The sequence below is a fragment of the Rhamphochromis longiceps genome, linkage group LG1 (assembly GCF_057381845.1).
Source record: "Rhamphochromis longiceps isolate RC_006_pf linkage group LG1, R_longiceps_female_GT1.1, whole genome shotgun sequence".
In the NCBI taxonomy this organism is placed as follows: Eukaryota; Metazoa; Chordata; class Actinopteri; order Cichliformes; family Cichlidae; genus Rhamphochromis; species Rhamphochromis longiceps.
In genome coordinates this window covers 28,450,606-28,465,413 of record NC_140557.1, presented here as the reverse complement: position 1 = coordinate 28,465,413, position 14,808 = coordinate 28,450,606, and the positions used below count along the sequence as shown (strand labels likewise).

At 39.6% G+C, this 14,808-nt stretch overlaps 1 protein-coding gene across 1 annotated transcript in view; it reads right to left on the bottom strand.

The window, feature by feature from the left end:
• cdkl5 (cyclin dependent kinase like 5) overlaps positions 1-14,808 on the bottom strand; it is a 45,636-nt gene that overhangs the window by 13,461 nt on the left and 17,367 nt on the right. Inside the window, exons 4-12 of the mRNA XM_085404526.1 lie at positions 12,519-12,564; positions 12,304-12,440; positions 11,797-11,917; positions 11,459-11,518; positions 10,467-10,557; positions 7,968-8,070; positions 5,599-5,685; positions 5,054-5,134; positions 4,741-4,916 (exon numbers count right to left, since the gene is read on the bottom strand). Coding sequence (XP_085260652.1) covers positions 4,741-4,916; positions 5,054-5,134; positions 5,599-5,685; positions 7,968-8,070; positions 10,467-10,557; positions 11,459-11,518; positions 11,797-11,917; positions 12,304-12,440; positions 12,519-12,564 — 902 coding nt within the window. The remainder of the gene's footprint in view (positions 1-4,740; positions 4,917-5,053; positions 5,135-5,598; positions 5,686-7,967; positions 8,071-10,466; positions 10,558-11,458; positions 11,519-11,796; positions 11,918-12,303; positions 12,441-12,518; positions 12,565-14,808) is intronic.

The window sequence follows — 14,808 nt, the reverse complement described above, 5'->3', positions numbered from 1 at the left end:
TTACTTATTTAATTTAACTTTTATGAACACAGGTTGAGACTCAATGTCTCATTTACGAGAGAGACGCGTTTTCGACAAACATATTAAATTACAGCAAAAAATAGCTAAAATTAGATAAATACAACCCAGATGAACTAGAGCATGTGGCCTATGACACTGTGTCATTATCTGTTTAAGAAAAACTAAATCAAAATGCAGATACAGTGTTCAAAAAGCCAAATACACTCGAACTGCTTCCATAGGAATTCGTAGGGTAAGTAGCAGCCGGGGTCTAATGAAATGCACTTGATTAACTGAACATCAGAAGGTGCGAGCATTTAAGCGTATGCGTTATTTTAGAGTAACAACAGTTTCTTATGGAACGCCAGGACTGCCATAATGAATTAATTAAATACACCATTAAATAATTAATTAAATGTGGCAATAATTAATTAAAATTGGAATTAATTAATTAAATAAATAGTTATGACACATGTAATTAATTAATTATTGACACATTTAATTAATTATTTATGTATTTCACATTTTAATTAATTATTGACACATGTAATTAATTAATTATTGACACATTTAATTAATTATTTATGTATTTCACATTTTAATTAATTATTGACACATTTAATTAATTATTGACACATTTAATTAATTATTTAATGATATATTTATTTATTTCATTTTGGCAGTCCTGACGCCTGGCTCTCGTCATGAAATAATTTTATCTGTCAGCCTCACCCATCAAACTCAGGGGGCGGGGTTAACGCTGCCCATGCAGCTTCTCTAACATTTGATTGGTTGCCGTGCAAAGTAAGTCAAAACAGGTCGATCCTAGAAAATCGATTGCTTGTGTAGACTTGGGGCAGCCAGTTATCCCAGAATGCAGATCAAATCACAAGCAGCAATGGTGGTGGTGTAGTTTTAAAATACCCCGTTTTTCTGTCACCAGCTACACTTTTAACAGTGTTTTAGCCGCGAATGTCGCGACGTATGTCTGGTCAGGTTGTCAACATAGAACATGTTTGCAAAAGTGCTCAGATGTTTTCAGAGATTTCACTAGCTCTGCTAACAGTTAGCATGCAGAGTGCACCGAGGGGGTTACGTTAACCGGTTTGTTTACATATTCCACTCTCCGTGTTCCACATGTTGCATTCGCAGATTCTCATTTTCACCGAACGATCGTCTCTTTCCGCCTGGTCTTGTGTCTCTGTGCTTCTGTAACATAAAGAACGAGCTGACATTTTTCTCACGAAACCAGCGATCAGCTCAACAGACCCTCAGTTTACCTGCATGCATCCTCCTCCTCATCTGTCAGCTGTTTAACACCTGCTGCTAATTCAAGAAACACGCCTAGTTACCTGGTGATAGTCACAGTTTAACCGGGCAGCCGGTGCTCGATATAACGCAATGTCAGCGCATTTTTCTGCACAAGATAAGTAAATATAGTGTTTTCCCCGAGCGCAGAGCTGCTGGAGCTCGTTTCCTTACAGAGCACTTTATAGGCGAACAGCTTTATCAGCGGCTGATGTCCAATCACCGGCACACAGCTTTCAAACCTCAGCTGAGTTTTAGCTCTCAGTGGTTAAACGCTGGACTTCATTCACTCAGGTTCTGTCTGTCGGGTCACGTTTACTTCGCTGTTTTATTTACAACTGAGCAAATCGGTTTGGCTGAGGTTAAAGTTACGTTTCATAACTGCATAGTTTCACAGACGTTTAATGGTTCACTGGCACATGTGTTAGACTGAACTATCATCTAAATATCATCTGTTTTTTAATAGTTATTCAACTGTATTCTAAGCACCAGCTGTCTGTTAGAATGTGATTTTTTTTCTCTCTCTGTTGGCAGAGGTATAAAAATGCGCAGGAAAATATGACATGCATGGCGAACTTCACCGACGATATTTAGGGAGGAATAAACACACATCAAACATAAATGAACCATTTGTCTGTCTCCATAATTGAGAGAATTTTCTCTTCTTATGTCAACACTCTCTCTCTTTTTTTTTCTTTTTTTTTCTTTTTCGGTCATGTTATGTTTACCTGTCAAAGGCTTGTTACAAACTATGAAACACATTGTGCAGACTTCTGGATGTTAGAAGAAAACTAATGCTGCTCATGAATGAGACTAAAGGCAGGAAGGTGTCCTTTAAAACTAAACATGTTAATAGGACCTCCCTGTTTATATCATAGTTTATGATATAGCACGTGTATTTCAGTAATAGCCTGCTGAGGCCACTATACGTGCTGGCCTCATATCAAATGTGAAGGCAGACTGAGTCTATGTTTGACGTTTTTTATATCTAATCTTCCTTTTCAAACATTTAAACAGCAGCGAGTCTGCAGCTGAGGGAATACAAATTCAAATTGTCGGAACAGGTTTGCTCGTTTCTTGGATTCATTTGGTGATTTATTAAATGTATAACTGTTATTCTAATCTGCTGCTGAGTCTCTTACACTTTTCTTTATGCTGTATATTTTCACGTCTCTGGAATAGTTGGCAGTTAGATAGTCAGCTGGGAAACTTTGTGTTAACTCATGGAGCTGAGGATATCGTGGATATGCTGACCTCGCTGCGTGGTGTACAGAGCGAGGTCAGCATGATTAATATTCACAATAAAAATATTAGCCGAACATCATGAAGTCTGTATGTGTTTCATAGTGTCGAACAACCTTTGTACAGTTAAAGCCAGCAGTTACTACATGACGGAAACACCAACGTTATCTCTTTTATGCGTTTATACACAGGTCAGGCTGATTACTGAACAAAAACCCAAAGATCAGATGTTAAACAGATTTATTTGCTCTCTCTCCTCCTTAAACATGTTTTTAATGTTAGTTATAATTCAGAATTGGCGACTGAAACACGTAGGACACATAAGAACATCAGGAAATAAAACATCGATAAATATAACCTCAGTAAAAGAAGTCAGCGGGGGTTACTACAGCTGACTTCCCACCGACAAAGCGCAGGCTTTGTCGGTGGGATTGCTTGCGAGGCGAGCGGGTCTATCCCACGCTTTGCCGTGAGACTGGGCAGACATCTCCGAAATCATCGAAACACTTTTGCAAAGAGGCTGTATCTTGACAAACCGACCAGACACATGAAGATTAAACCACTACATTCTCGGCTAAAAAAATATTAAAACGGTATTTGGTAACACACAAACAGGGTTTTTCAAAGCTCAGTTCTGTTAGCTTCCACATGCCGGTTGTTGTGTGCTAGAAACAATGGCCACCAGGCCAAAGCAATGGTTTTGACTCGATCAGCGTTAACCCCGCCCCCTGAGTTTGATGGGTGAGGCTGACAGATAAAATTATTTCATGATGAGAGCCAGGCGTCAGGACTGCCAAAATGAAATAAATAAATATATCATTAAATAATTAATTAAATGTGTCAATAATTAATGAAATGTGTCAATAATTAATTAAAATGTGAAATACATAAATAATTAATTAAATGTGTCAATAATTAATTAATTAAATGTGTCAGTAATTAATTAAAATGTGAAATACATAAATAATTAATTAAATGTGTCAATAATTAATTAATTACATGTGTCATAACTATTTATTTAATTAATTAATTCCAATTTTAATTAATTATTGCCACATTTAATTAATTATTTAATGGTGTATTTAATTAATTCATTATGGCAGTCCTGGCGTTCCATAGTTTCTGGCCATCAGTATTGGAAAGTTTATAGGCCATTTCCAAACTAATTGAATTTCATCACTACACAGTGGGAAAGATTACTCACAAGTGTAAAACATTTCAGATGGCTGCCAAGAGTGGACATCCCAGCAAACTCACTCTAAGGTCAGACTGTGCAGTTCTCAGAGAATTTCAAGAAAACCCAAGAGCTGCATCTTAGACTCTACAGCCCTCTGTGAGCAGGTTAAAGTTCACGACACTACAATTAGACAGACTGAATAGTTGCCTGAACAGGAAATGGTGCCAAGATCGAGGTTCCTGTCTCGAAAAATAACACGGCAGCACAGCTTTGCTTTGAAAAGTCGCATCTAAACAAAGACCTCTGAAGCAATGTCCTTTGGACAGAGAAGAACGAAGTGGAGATGTTTAGTTGTTACGCACAACGCCACATTTGACGAAAACCAAACACACTTTATGCTAACTGTCAAGCACGGTGGTGTAGTGGTGATGATTTGAGCTTGTTGAGCTTGTTTTACAGTCTTAACAACCATGAACTCCTCTGTATACTAAAGTAATCAGGAGTCAAACCTGAGGTCTGATAGCTAAAGCCCGATGCAAACCTGGTCAACCAACATGACAACGACCACAAGCACAGCAGCAAATCTTCAGCAGAATGGCTGAAAAGAGAATGCAGGAACTAAAGAGAGTTGTGCATAAATTAATACTGCATTTGCTGTCAGTGGTTCTGATCAAATTCTTATTTTTGGCCTTTATTGACAGATACAGTGAAGAAATGACAGGAAAGCAGAGGGAGAGAGAGAGAGGAGGAAAACATGCAGCAAAGTGCTACAGGTCAGACTCGAACCCAGGCTGGTCACTCTCATCCATATGGCATGTGGTTGCCTGCTCAACTCAGTGAGCTAAACTGGCTTTGCAGCTTTCAACTTGGGCTGGGATATTAAAATGAAAAAAACAAACAAAAACAAACACTAAAATGGCATTGGTTTTAAAAAAATAAAGAAACACTAAATCTTGATGTAATCAGATACAAACAGTATCTGACATATCTGAAATAAAGGATTGCTTTCTAACCTTGTAGGAACCGTGTTCTCTCCATGATGGTGTGTTTTTCTCTTGGAGGAGCGTGGCGGGTTGGGAGAAGCAGGCGGAGGCCTCTCTCTCTCTGCCTGCCTCAGAGGCTGGAAGGCTGGATGGTTCAAACTCTGCTCTGTTAGGTAACGCTCAGTAGGGTTGAGCAGCAACAGATTCTGATTGGAAAAAGGCATGCACGTAAAGGGAATGATGCATTTTAGTGACCCCTGTCTCAGGTTTCATATATGATATAGCAGTCTAATCAATAATTCTTATTCTTGTGTGAGAGTTGGAATGTTTCTTGGCATTTTACCTTCATCAAATCCAACATCAAACCACTCAAGATGCCTTGGTAACGTCTCTCCAAAGTCTGAGGATGAGTAACTGATGGAAACTGGCAGAAGCACAAAGACACAAACACTGGATCAAATTCATAACCAACGCAAACTTTCTGTGCATTAAAGACTACTATTGTGATTTCCAATGCACAGTTTATGTAGCTGCCAGTAAAAAAAATAAATAAAAGGAGCTCTCACTTCAAATCACACAGAAATCTATCAGCGGATCACGCTGAACAAACTACAAAGCGTGCGCATGCACACAAGCACACACACAAGTCCTGATCGTCCCTCTGGGGCATTTTCTCTTGCTGCTAAACTGAACACCAACCACCTATCTCATGAGTCATAGCAATCCACTCAGTCATGGTGCTGGGAACACTGCCACAAAAGAGAGAGAGATTTGACACAAAGCTGAGATAGAAGGAAAGGAGGTAAAAAAAAAAAAACAGAAGAGGAGGGCGAGGAGAAAGGAGATGAAAAAGTAGAGAAGAATTCAAGCACAGTTAATATTTTGTACCCTGATTCCATGAAATCGAGGGTTGTTGTAGAAGAGTTTCATCTGTTCTGCAGGAAGTGGCCCCAAAACCTTCTGAATGGTAAAAAGCTGGAGACAAAAAAAGAGAGAAATATCATTAAAAACACCCTTTTATTTTTCTTTTAATATTTACGCAAGTTTGTAAAAGATATATGCAGATCTCAAGCATCAAAGTTCATTCTTGATTCTGTAAACAGCAGTTAATCCCACTTCAAATAATCTCACTTCAAGATGTATTTGTGGACAAGGAGTTTCCAAAGCTTCAAAAAAAAAAAAAAAGAAAAAGTGCAGAGCATCTACAGCACATTTCTGTGACAGCCGGGCAAACTGATGAAAATCATGTAACACGATCGAAGGTGGCAGAACAACTAGGGAACAGATGATGAGCTCATTTTGTTCTCCATTATAGTTTTTTATTGTTACACATTTCCAACAGCGATGTTTTATTACCTAACAAATCTGACGATGTGCACATTTAAGACAAGGAGGAACGTTTTCGTTCACTGGAGGGGTGAACTTCTGCTAAACCAATCACACTCTTCGTCAACCTGATTCAGCACAATCTTCAGCAGCTGCTTTCTGCCGAGTAAAATAATGTTCACGTGAGTGGTGAAAGCGAAACATTAAAGATGTGAATTGTAAAATCAAACCGACAGGAGAAACACTCTGTAAAGCCATATATCATGGATTTATATTTTACAGTATCATACATATAAATGACACACTGCTCAACTGCAATACAGCTGACAGGTGATTTGAATCATTTTGATCATCTTGACGCATATGATGATCTGCTGGGACACTCTGGGCCCTGATTAAACTTTGGGCCCCCGGGGCCCCGTGTTCCCAGACTATAATGGTGCTGGTGATTCTTCTTCCTGCCCCTTGCTCTCCTACCTGCCTATCTGCAAACAAGTTGTGCATCTTAGTTTCTCTTCAGTCCTGGGTAAAAACTCAATTTAACAGCAATTTTTAAAAAAGCATGTTGACACCCTGATATAAAAAAATGCTTTTTCTTAAAAACTGTGTGTGGTAAATATTTAGTGGTATAATAATATACTCATTTGTCTAATAAGCACAGTTTCCCAGTTCAATCCTGGGAGGAGACAAATCCCTTTATGGTTGTGTCAGGTTACGGTGAATAAAGGAGCTGGATAAAATACCGTCCACTTTATAAATGATAGCTGTTTTGCTAACATAGGCAACAGCTGCAGCTGATAGCGTTCTGCTAAGCCTCACCTTTGATAATTCAACTCACCGAACTTGACCTGTTGGCCATGTTTGTGGTGTTGGTGCCTTTCGGAGCAATGGAACTATTGCATAAATTATAAAACACACTGGCTGGAACAACCTGTTCAAGAAGTCCGTGTTTCATTTTTGGTGATTGAAATTTATCATTAAGACATGGTCATCTGTTGTGTTATATGTGTCTCAATTTCACACAGTATAACACTTCATATATATATATATATATATATATATTTACAATTCTTTCTGGGTGTTATTGCTTAGAATTATTGTGTACAATTTATTTAGATCTTCATCAGAGGTTAGAAAAACTCAAAACCACAGTGTCATAAATGATACACCTGTTGTTAGATGGTTAAACACAGCATGCTGTCCAATCAACGAAAGTGCTTTAAATGAGAGCACCAGCCCAGGTGCACTGACCTGAAAGTGATGCACATTGTTTCCATAAATTTCCTACTAAACTTGTTGGAACGGCACATAATCCATAAAGTGTTTGAGGGCAGGCCTGAGACAGATTATTTGTGTTAATACATTTTCTTTCTTCGATATATCGATGGGTTGTGTGCGAGCTAACAGAGAGACAGTTTCTTCTGGTGCACAGATCTCAGATCTCAGAGCTCTGTTGGACAAACTTGTGATTTGGGGATGAATAAAATTTAATTTGACTTGCTATTAAATTTCCAAAATTAGCACTCATCACCATCTCTGAGATCTCCCCCCGCTCGCTCTGTTGTCTCCCAGTTGCTTTATTTCCGACAACACAATTGAAATTTCTCTTGCCCAGGTGTGAAGTCCAAAAAAGCCCCTGTAACTGTGATTTTTACACGAGGACTCTCAGTAATTCTTCTTTTGTTTTATTATATCAGAGAAGAAACCAAAGTGGGCGTTCTGTCAGGTGCATAAGCGTCAAATATTATGAATGCCTGTTCCCTTTATAACAATCTGAAATAAATAGATAAAACCTGTCAGCCCACCTTAAACATCACACAGTAGGACTTTGAAATGTGAGGTTTTGATTTATTTACATCAAAAGCTATTTCTGTTTTTCAGTCAGCCTGTTTAATTAGCTATACGCTTCACCCTTGTTTCGGCTCACCAACCTGATCAATCTCGCTTTCCCCTGGAAACAAGGGCTGTCCATCACTCAGCTCCCCGAGGATACACCCCACCGACCACATGTCCACCGCCTTTCCATAAGGAGCCCTGAGACGGAGAAAAACAGACAAATATGTAATCATCAAATACAGCAAAAAGACCTCGTTAATTAGACGGTAGGGTGATAATAATGAGAGAGGAAATGAAAATGGCGAGGAAAAAGGGTAAAAACCAAGTCCCCGAATGAAGAGGAGACGATTATGAGAGGGGTGACAGCGAGGCGGGGGTGATAGAATTCACGGAGGTGGTGCAATTAAAATAAAACGATCGATGTTGTGTTTCTGATGGAGAAGCTCATAAAGAAGATGGTCATTTCTGAGGGAACAGAGCTGAGAAGTCTGGTGAGAAATGGTGAGAGATCTGGCAGCAGAGAAGCAGAGGAGAGGTGGTGTTGGAGGGAGAGAGTATTTGAGTGGGCGGCATTCAAACGCTGTCTCAATAAATGTTCCAGGGCATTTACTAAATCAGGCTACAGAACCGAGGCTAGATGACGTTCAGCTGTCTCCAAGCTAGAATGGACATTAAATGCAGCAAAAGCACCAAAACAACATCGGCAAGAGAAGTCCACGAGGAAAGTGAAATTTGATCTGTGGGTATGGTGTGTGCATGGTGGCTCATGTCATAATGCAGCAGATGAATCACTGACTGTTTTTCCAGCCATCTGAATTAAAGAAATGAAATGAAATGAAAATTTTTACAGTGAAATTACATTAAAAAAAGGTTTGTTAGCTTAATTTCGTGCTCAAAAACACACAGAGATGCAGTTAGAGCTCACTAAGTGGGTGACAGTTATCATACAGGCAATAATCAGTCAACTTTTGTGTTTTGTCAACTTTTATTCAGCATAATGCAGTAATGTTTATTATATTTGCCCAGATGTAATAAAACCCAAATAAACACAATCCAGTTAGACTTACTGGGGATTTGGGAGTGTTTGTGTCATGTAAAAGTCCAGATATAGAGCATGTCGAATCATATTTAACTAGCTTTTACAGCTGAGGTCTCTTAGACTGAACGGAATGAATACATCGCTTTCAGTAGTGAACTAATTAAAAATGAAATTGGTTTGTCAATTTTCATTAAATTATAAAAGAATATAGGACGAATTAAAAAGATGAAATCGTGTTCAGTACGGTTTTTGAGCTGTTTGAGAGAAAGCCCGCTTTTTACAAGGAAACAAAAACAGCCTATTTGCAGACACAGTGAAAGCACAGACTTCATTTCTGAACATCCATTAATAGTTTTCTTTTAAGAGTAATTTTACAAGATTTTCATATTTATTGATTTGCCTGCTGCTTGGACAATAGATTCACTCTAAAAGGAAAAAAATCTATAGTTCCAGTGTCTTTTACACATACTCATCAGCCACTTTGTTAGGAAAAAAAATTATTCAACTGCTTGTTAATGTAAATATCTAATCAGCCAATCGCATGGCAGAAACTCAATGCAATTATGCACGTCGACATGGTCAAGGCGAGCTGCAGAATTTCAAACTGAGCATCAGAATGGGGGAAAAATGTTTAAGGAACTGTTGATCTTCTGGGATTTTGCCACACAACCATCTCTGGGGTTTACAGAGTGGTCCAAAAATGCTGAGCAGCAGCTCTCTCACCAAAAACCCCTTGTTTATACCAGAGGAGAACGGCAAGGCTGCTTAGAGCTGATAGTAACTTAAATAACCACAAACAAGGTATGCAGAGGAACACCTCACAATATGCTGAATCTTGAAGAAGAAGACCACACTGGTTGTCATTCTTCTAAGAACAAGAAAATTAGGCTACAGTTCACATGAACTCACTAGAACAGAAGATTGATTTGTGACATTCAGATTGTAGTATTTTGGCATAAACATCATGAAAGCATGGATCCTTCCTACCTGTCAATGGTGTTGGGGATATTTTCTTGGTACATTTTATTTATACTGATGAATGCATGCTGGTACATATGCAATAAAATAAGTCTCACATTAGCCCAGACACTTTAAGTCTATTTTTACTGGCCTCCTGTTTAAACAGATTAAAATCGTGTTCATTTCTTCTTCTTCGTGTTATTCCAGAAAATGCAGCTGGACATTTTTGGGATCTTTGGAAAGTTTGGCCTCAGTTTGTAATGAGATGAGATCTCTATTTAAAGCTGCTTTGATATAATAAGATTTCTGCTATAACTTGCATTTATTCGTGTCAGGCTGTAGGCACGAGCGGATACATTAAACATATAATGCAAAAATGAATGAGTATTAGCTGAGAAAATGAGACCAGTACTGTGTTATTTTGTTTAAGGTACGGTGGTATCACAAGAGAAAAGCTGATACCCTCTGTGGAAAAACACAGAAACATATCTTGTGCTGTGTGCTCTTTCCTTCGCTTCATGTTTCTCACTTCAGCTCCTGCATATATACATGTATGCACAGACATGCACACGCAGATGCACACACAGGAACTCACCCCAGCAGCAGCTCAGGTGAGCGGTACCACCTTGTGGCGACATACTCAGTGTAGTTGGCATCTGTTCCTTCAGACAGGTTACGAGCAAAACCTGAGCCAGAGTAACAGATATTCAATAAATCACGTACACCTGATTCTGTATGTTACACAGCCATCACGTTGAAGTGTGATAATATACAATTTAGACTCTTTCAAAGATCAATTAAAAACAAAAAAAGGACTCTCAGTGTTCAAGTAATTTGGACAGCTTAGTAACAACACGGTCTTCCCATGTGATCAAACTAATTAGTTATGTCACTGCAGGCAGTTGGAGACTGTGCTTTGGAAAAGTGTCGTACAGAGAGTCCATTTTAATCATAAAAAAGTCACAATAAACAGAACGCCAGCTCCAACAGTGAATAACAAACAAATCTCACCCCAGCTGACTAAATAGCATTGCATTAGCCAATTATGCAACGCTAACTAACCATGTGACCCTGCTGATACTGACGCTAATGTAAAACACACACCTGGAAAACAGTAAAATGGCAAAGACGTGTCATATCAATGCACTTTATTAGTGTTTTACAGAGAAAATAGGTGCTTCACTAATTGGACTTCTTTGGCGGATTAATTGTGTTAAAACCCAGCAGGCTGCACTTTGAAATGCTGCTTGGCTGCTTCCCAAATGGCAGAATTGATCCTTCTGATATACAACTTACAAGGTGACAAATTAAAGGTGGGATTTTTCACACCGAACTAAGCCCAAAAAACCAAAATGGGCACAATGCAATCACAGACATAACTGCAAAAACTCAAATAATCACAATCAATCGGCAGCTGAAAGCGATTTACTGTGTTAAAGAGTTTGCTTGATTTTAAAAGCAGTTATCATCACTCGAGCAGCGAAATGTGCATGGTCTGGGAGTTTTTACTGCCTTGCACACAGACTCTAAATCCTTACAGCACCGTGACACATGGCTGGCTGCTGTAAAAAACCGAAGAAGACTCACCAAAGTCACAAAGTTTGAGAACATCCTCAGAGCTGATAAGGAGGTTCTCTGGTTTAATATCTGGAAGAAAAAGGCATTAACAATATGCTTCAAATGCTGTCCTACTACATGAATACGTAACATGAATACAAGACAACAATATACATTTTTTACAGCTTCAGTTTCCCTCCTATGACAGTACTTTGTCTTAGCAAACTATTCTTGATGTGTGGAAAGGCTCAACCAACATGCTCATGTACACCACATAATTTGAACTGAATTCCTCCTTTTTGAATCATTATTGAATCACAAAAGTGTGATTTCCAGATGTGACATTAGACCGGGTGACACTTCCTCACCTCTGTGCACAATCTCATTCTTGTGACACCAGTTGATGGCTTTGATGAGCTGGTAAATATAGCTGCGGACTTTGTCAGGTGGAGCACCGTTGGGCATTTCCTCTAGTAGCTCCAGCATATTCTGCAAGGTGCAAGAAATTCCCTGTTAGAAAGTGTGCTCTAAAAATATTAATGGTGTTAACCTTTAATTTCTTTTTTGTTTCTTTTTTTTATTTTAGCCCTGACAGGGGGTGAGAGGGGACACCATGCTAAATCACTAGAGTACAGCATGAAAATAAAACCTGTCATAAAATAAACACTTGGCCGGGTACCCTGGCAACACAGTGGGGAATACCATTACTCACCAACAGCATAGTTCATATGTTGCCATGGCGACACTTTTTAATGCTTAAGTGAGCAGTCTCAAAATCCTGAAACTTAGAAGTAGGCTAGGAATCTAGATACGGCAGAGCAGAGAGGAGGAACGTGTGCGAAGTCAAATGATAACGACGCAGTCGCTGAACTGACCCTCTCAACATATTCGAAGACGAGGTAGAGCTTCCCCCGCCTCCGAAAAGCCTCCTTCAACTCGACGATGTTGTCCTGCTTCAGTGTCCGAAGCATCTTCAGCTCCCGAAGAGTGGTCTCTTTGACCTCCTCATTTTCTGTTCGGAAATTAAAGCAGCAGAAATTAGACAGCAGCTCCTCTCTTCTCTCCTAACTTCCTGGCTCACTCCACTCACCTTCACTGTCTTTGAACTTCTTAATCGCCACCAGCTCATTGGTTTCCTGTGAAGACATGAGGATAAAAGTCAAATCAAGCCACTTACCAAGACAAAGACAAACACCTCAACAACCAGACCTATACGACACAAGACCATTAAGATCAAAGAAGAAGTAAGAAATAGAAAGTATCTGCAGAACAACAACGACAAAAAAAGGTAAAAAGAAAGAGAGAGGACATTTAAATTCCACTCCTGCCCACTCCTAACATTAAGAAGGAAAAGTTGCCGTGGCAGTGCCAAAACAAGAGCGATGCTGGTGCTCTCATTTCAGTTATTTTACTCAGGGCTATCTCTCTCACACACATATGCACACAAGTCCGCACATACACACGGACAGACAAAACAGCACTTCTTTGGCATAGCTAAAACGCTCTTAGGCCTCCTTCAGCTTCTTGCAGGTTGCTTGATTGACCTTGCTGAATTTTTACAACACAAGCGCAGATTTTTGCTGCTGCTAGACTGCCATGGCCCAGCAGAAGCACACTTTAAAAAGCCTCTTAGCAACTACTGCAAAAGGATGGACCCTCAGTCTATACCATAGGAACTTGACTCTGTACTGTATGGACTGGAGCATGCTATTGGATGGAAAATGCATGATTTTTCAGAGGTAAACGCAGTGATTTACATGTGTGCCAGCTTGTTTGATGCTAGGTGATTACATTTCCCCTACATACAATAATATTGCAGTCATATAATGCAACAGCCTGACTTTTTTCACTGAAAATCAAACACCAGGCCTACTTTGTTGAAAGAAAGTAGCAATTTTAGGACTAAGTGGAATCTCCATGACTCTAGCACAGTCCTTCTCGCTGCATGCATTAATTGTTTTATTTAGCGTCTGTGTTGAAGCTAAAGCTACTAGTGATACAGTGTCTCTCAACATGTGTTACCTCATATAAAATGATACAAAGCAAATGTTGTGCATGTCACAACATAAAGCAAAAAGTCTTGTTGCAGTCAACATGACATTGTTTGTCTATTTGGTGTTGATGCTATACCCAGAGGCTCTACGAGAATTACAACATACTGGGCAGTGTCCTTGGCCGCTCTTGTGTCCCGCTATTGTTCTTTTGTTTTCTGTGGAATAGGCAACAGAATCGGCCTCAGTGTGGGGAAAAGCCAGCGTGATGATGAGCTACGCGTCATTTGTAGTGCTTTTGCTCACACAAACAAATCGTTTGACTGCCTGTGCGTTTTTTCAGTACAAAGTTGTCTGTTTAGAGATTTTTACATGAGAGGCAAATGAAATGAAACAACAAGGATTTACAGCTCTGACAGCACTTAATCCTCAGAGTAAAGTTAGAGATTTTAGCCAAGGGGGGAAAAATCTGAAGAGCAAACTGGGAGCTTTACAGTGTTTACTAGACAGACAAAAACACACACACCAGCAGCCATGCACCATATGGGACATTTCGAGCTCTGTGGTAGCAATATCTAAAGCGCTGATGATACTTGTGCTCATGTGTGGGCTCTTTGACCTGCACTGATTTACCTTTGAAACCACAGATATGTCAGCACACTCCAAAATAGCCTCACCTTTGCTAATTTGCTGCTGCTGATTTAAACAAGTCACACAAAGTACATAAAAAAGCAAAGCTTAAATGCCCCCCTGACCCAAGAGGTACAACCTATGGATCAGCAGAAGGTCATGCTGACCAAGAAGCAGCCGATAGCTCAGTGCTTTAACGTCAAAAGAAGGAAGCAGTTAGTGAGCTGAGGATCCCGAGGAGACAACTCAAAAGGAACAATACCGAGCAGTAGTCGAGACTAGCCAGACTCAAGACAGTTGTACAACATCTGGGGCTCATTAACAAAATCCTATCTGACGATGTTAACACCGCCATAGTTACTATCTCCACTGCCAGCAGCCCATGGATAAGTACAAAATTTCCGTAACTGAGGCTCTCAAAACTGCCAAACAGAGTCTCACACCTCTGGCTACTAGTCTGAAGAGATAAAGCAGAGAAGCAGAGTTCAAAAGAACAAACGGCCTGCTCTCCAAAGACCCTTTCACCGATAGAGTCAGAGACTCTAAGACCAGGCAGACCAACCTGAGCACTGCCTGGACTGACTGCAAGAAAGCCTGTGCCTTACATGGACTACGGGAGTGTTTGGTGCTATAAAAGATTAATGGTGTACTAATAGCCTTCATCAGGTACTGAATGAATCTCTGGAAGACAACAACTCCATGCTAACTGCACAAGTCACCATCAAAGTTCAGATTACATCAAGGTGATACACTGTTCCT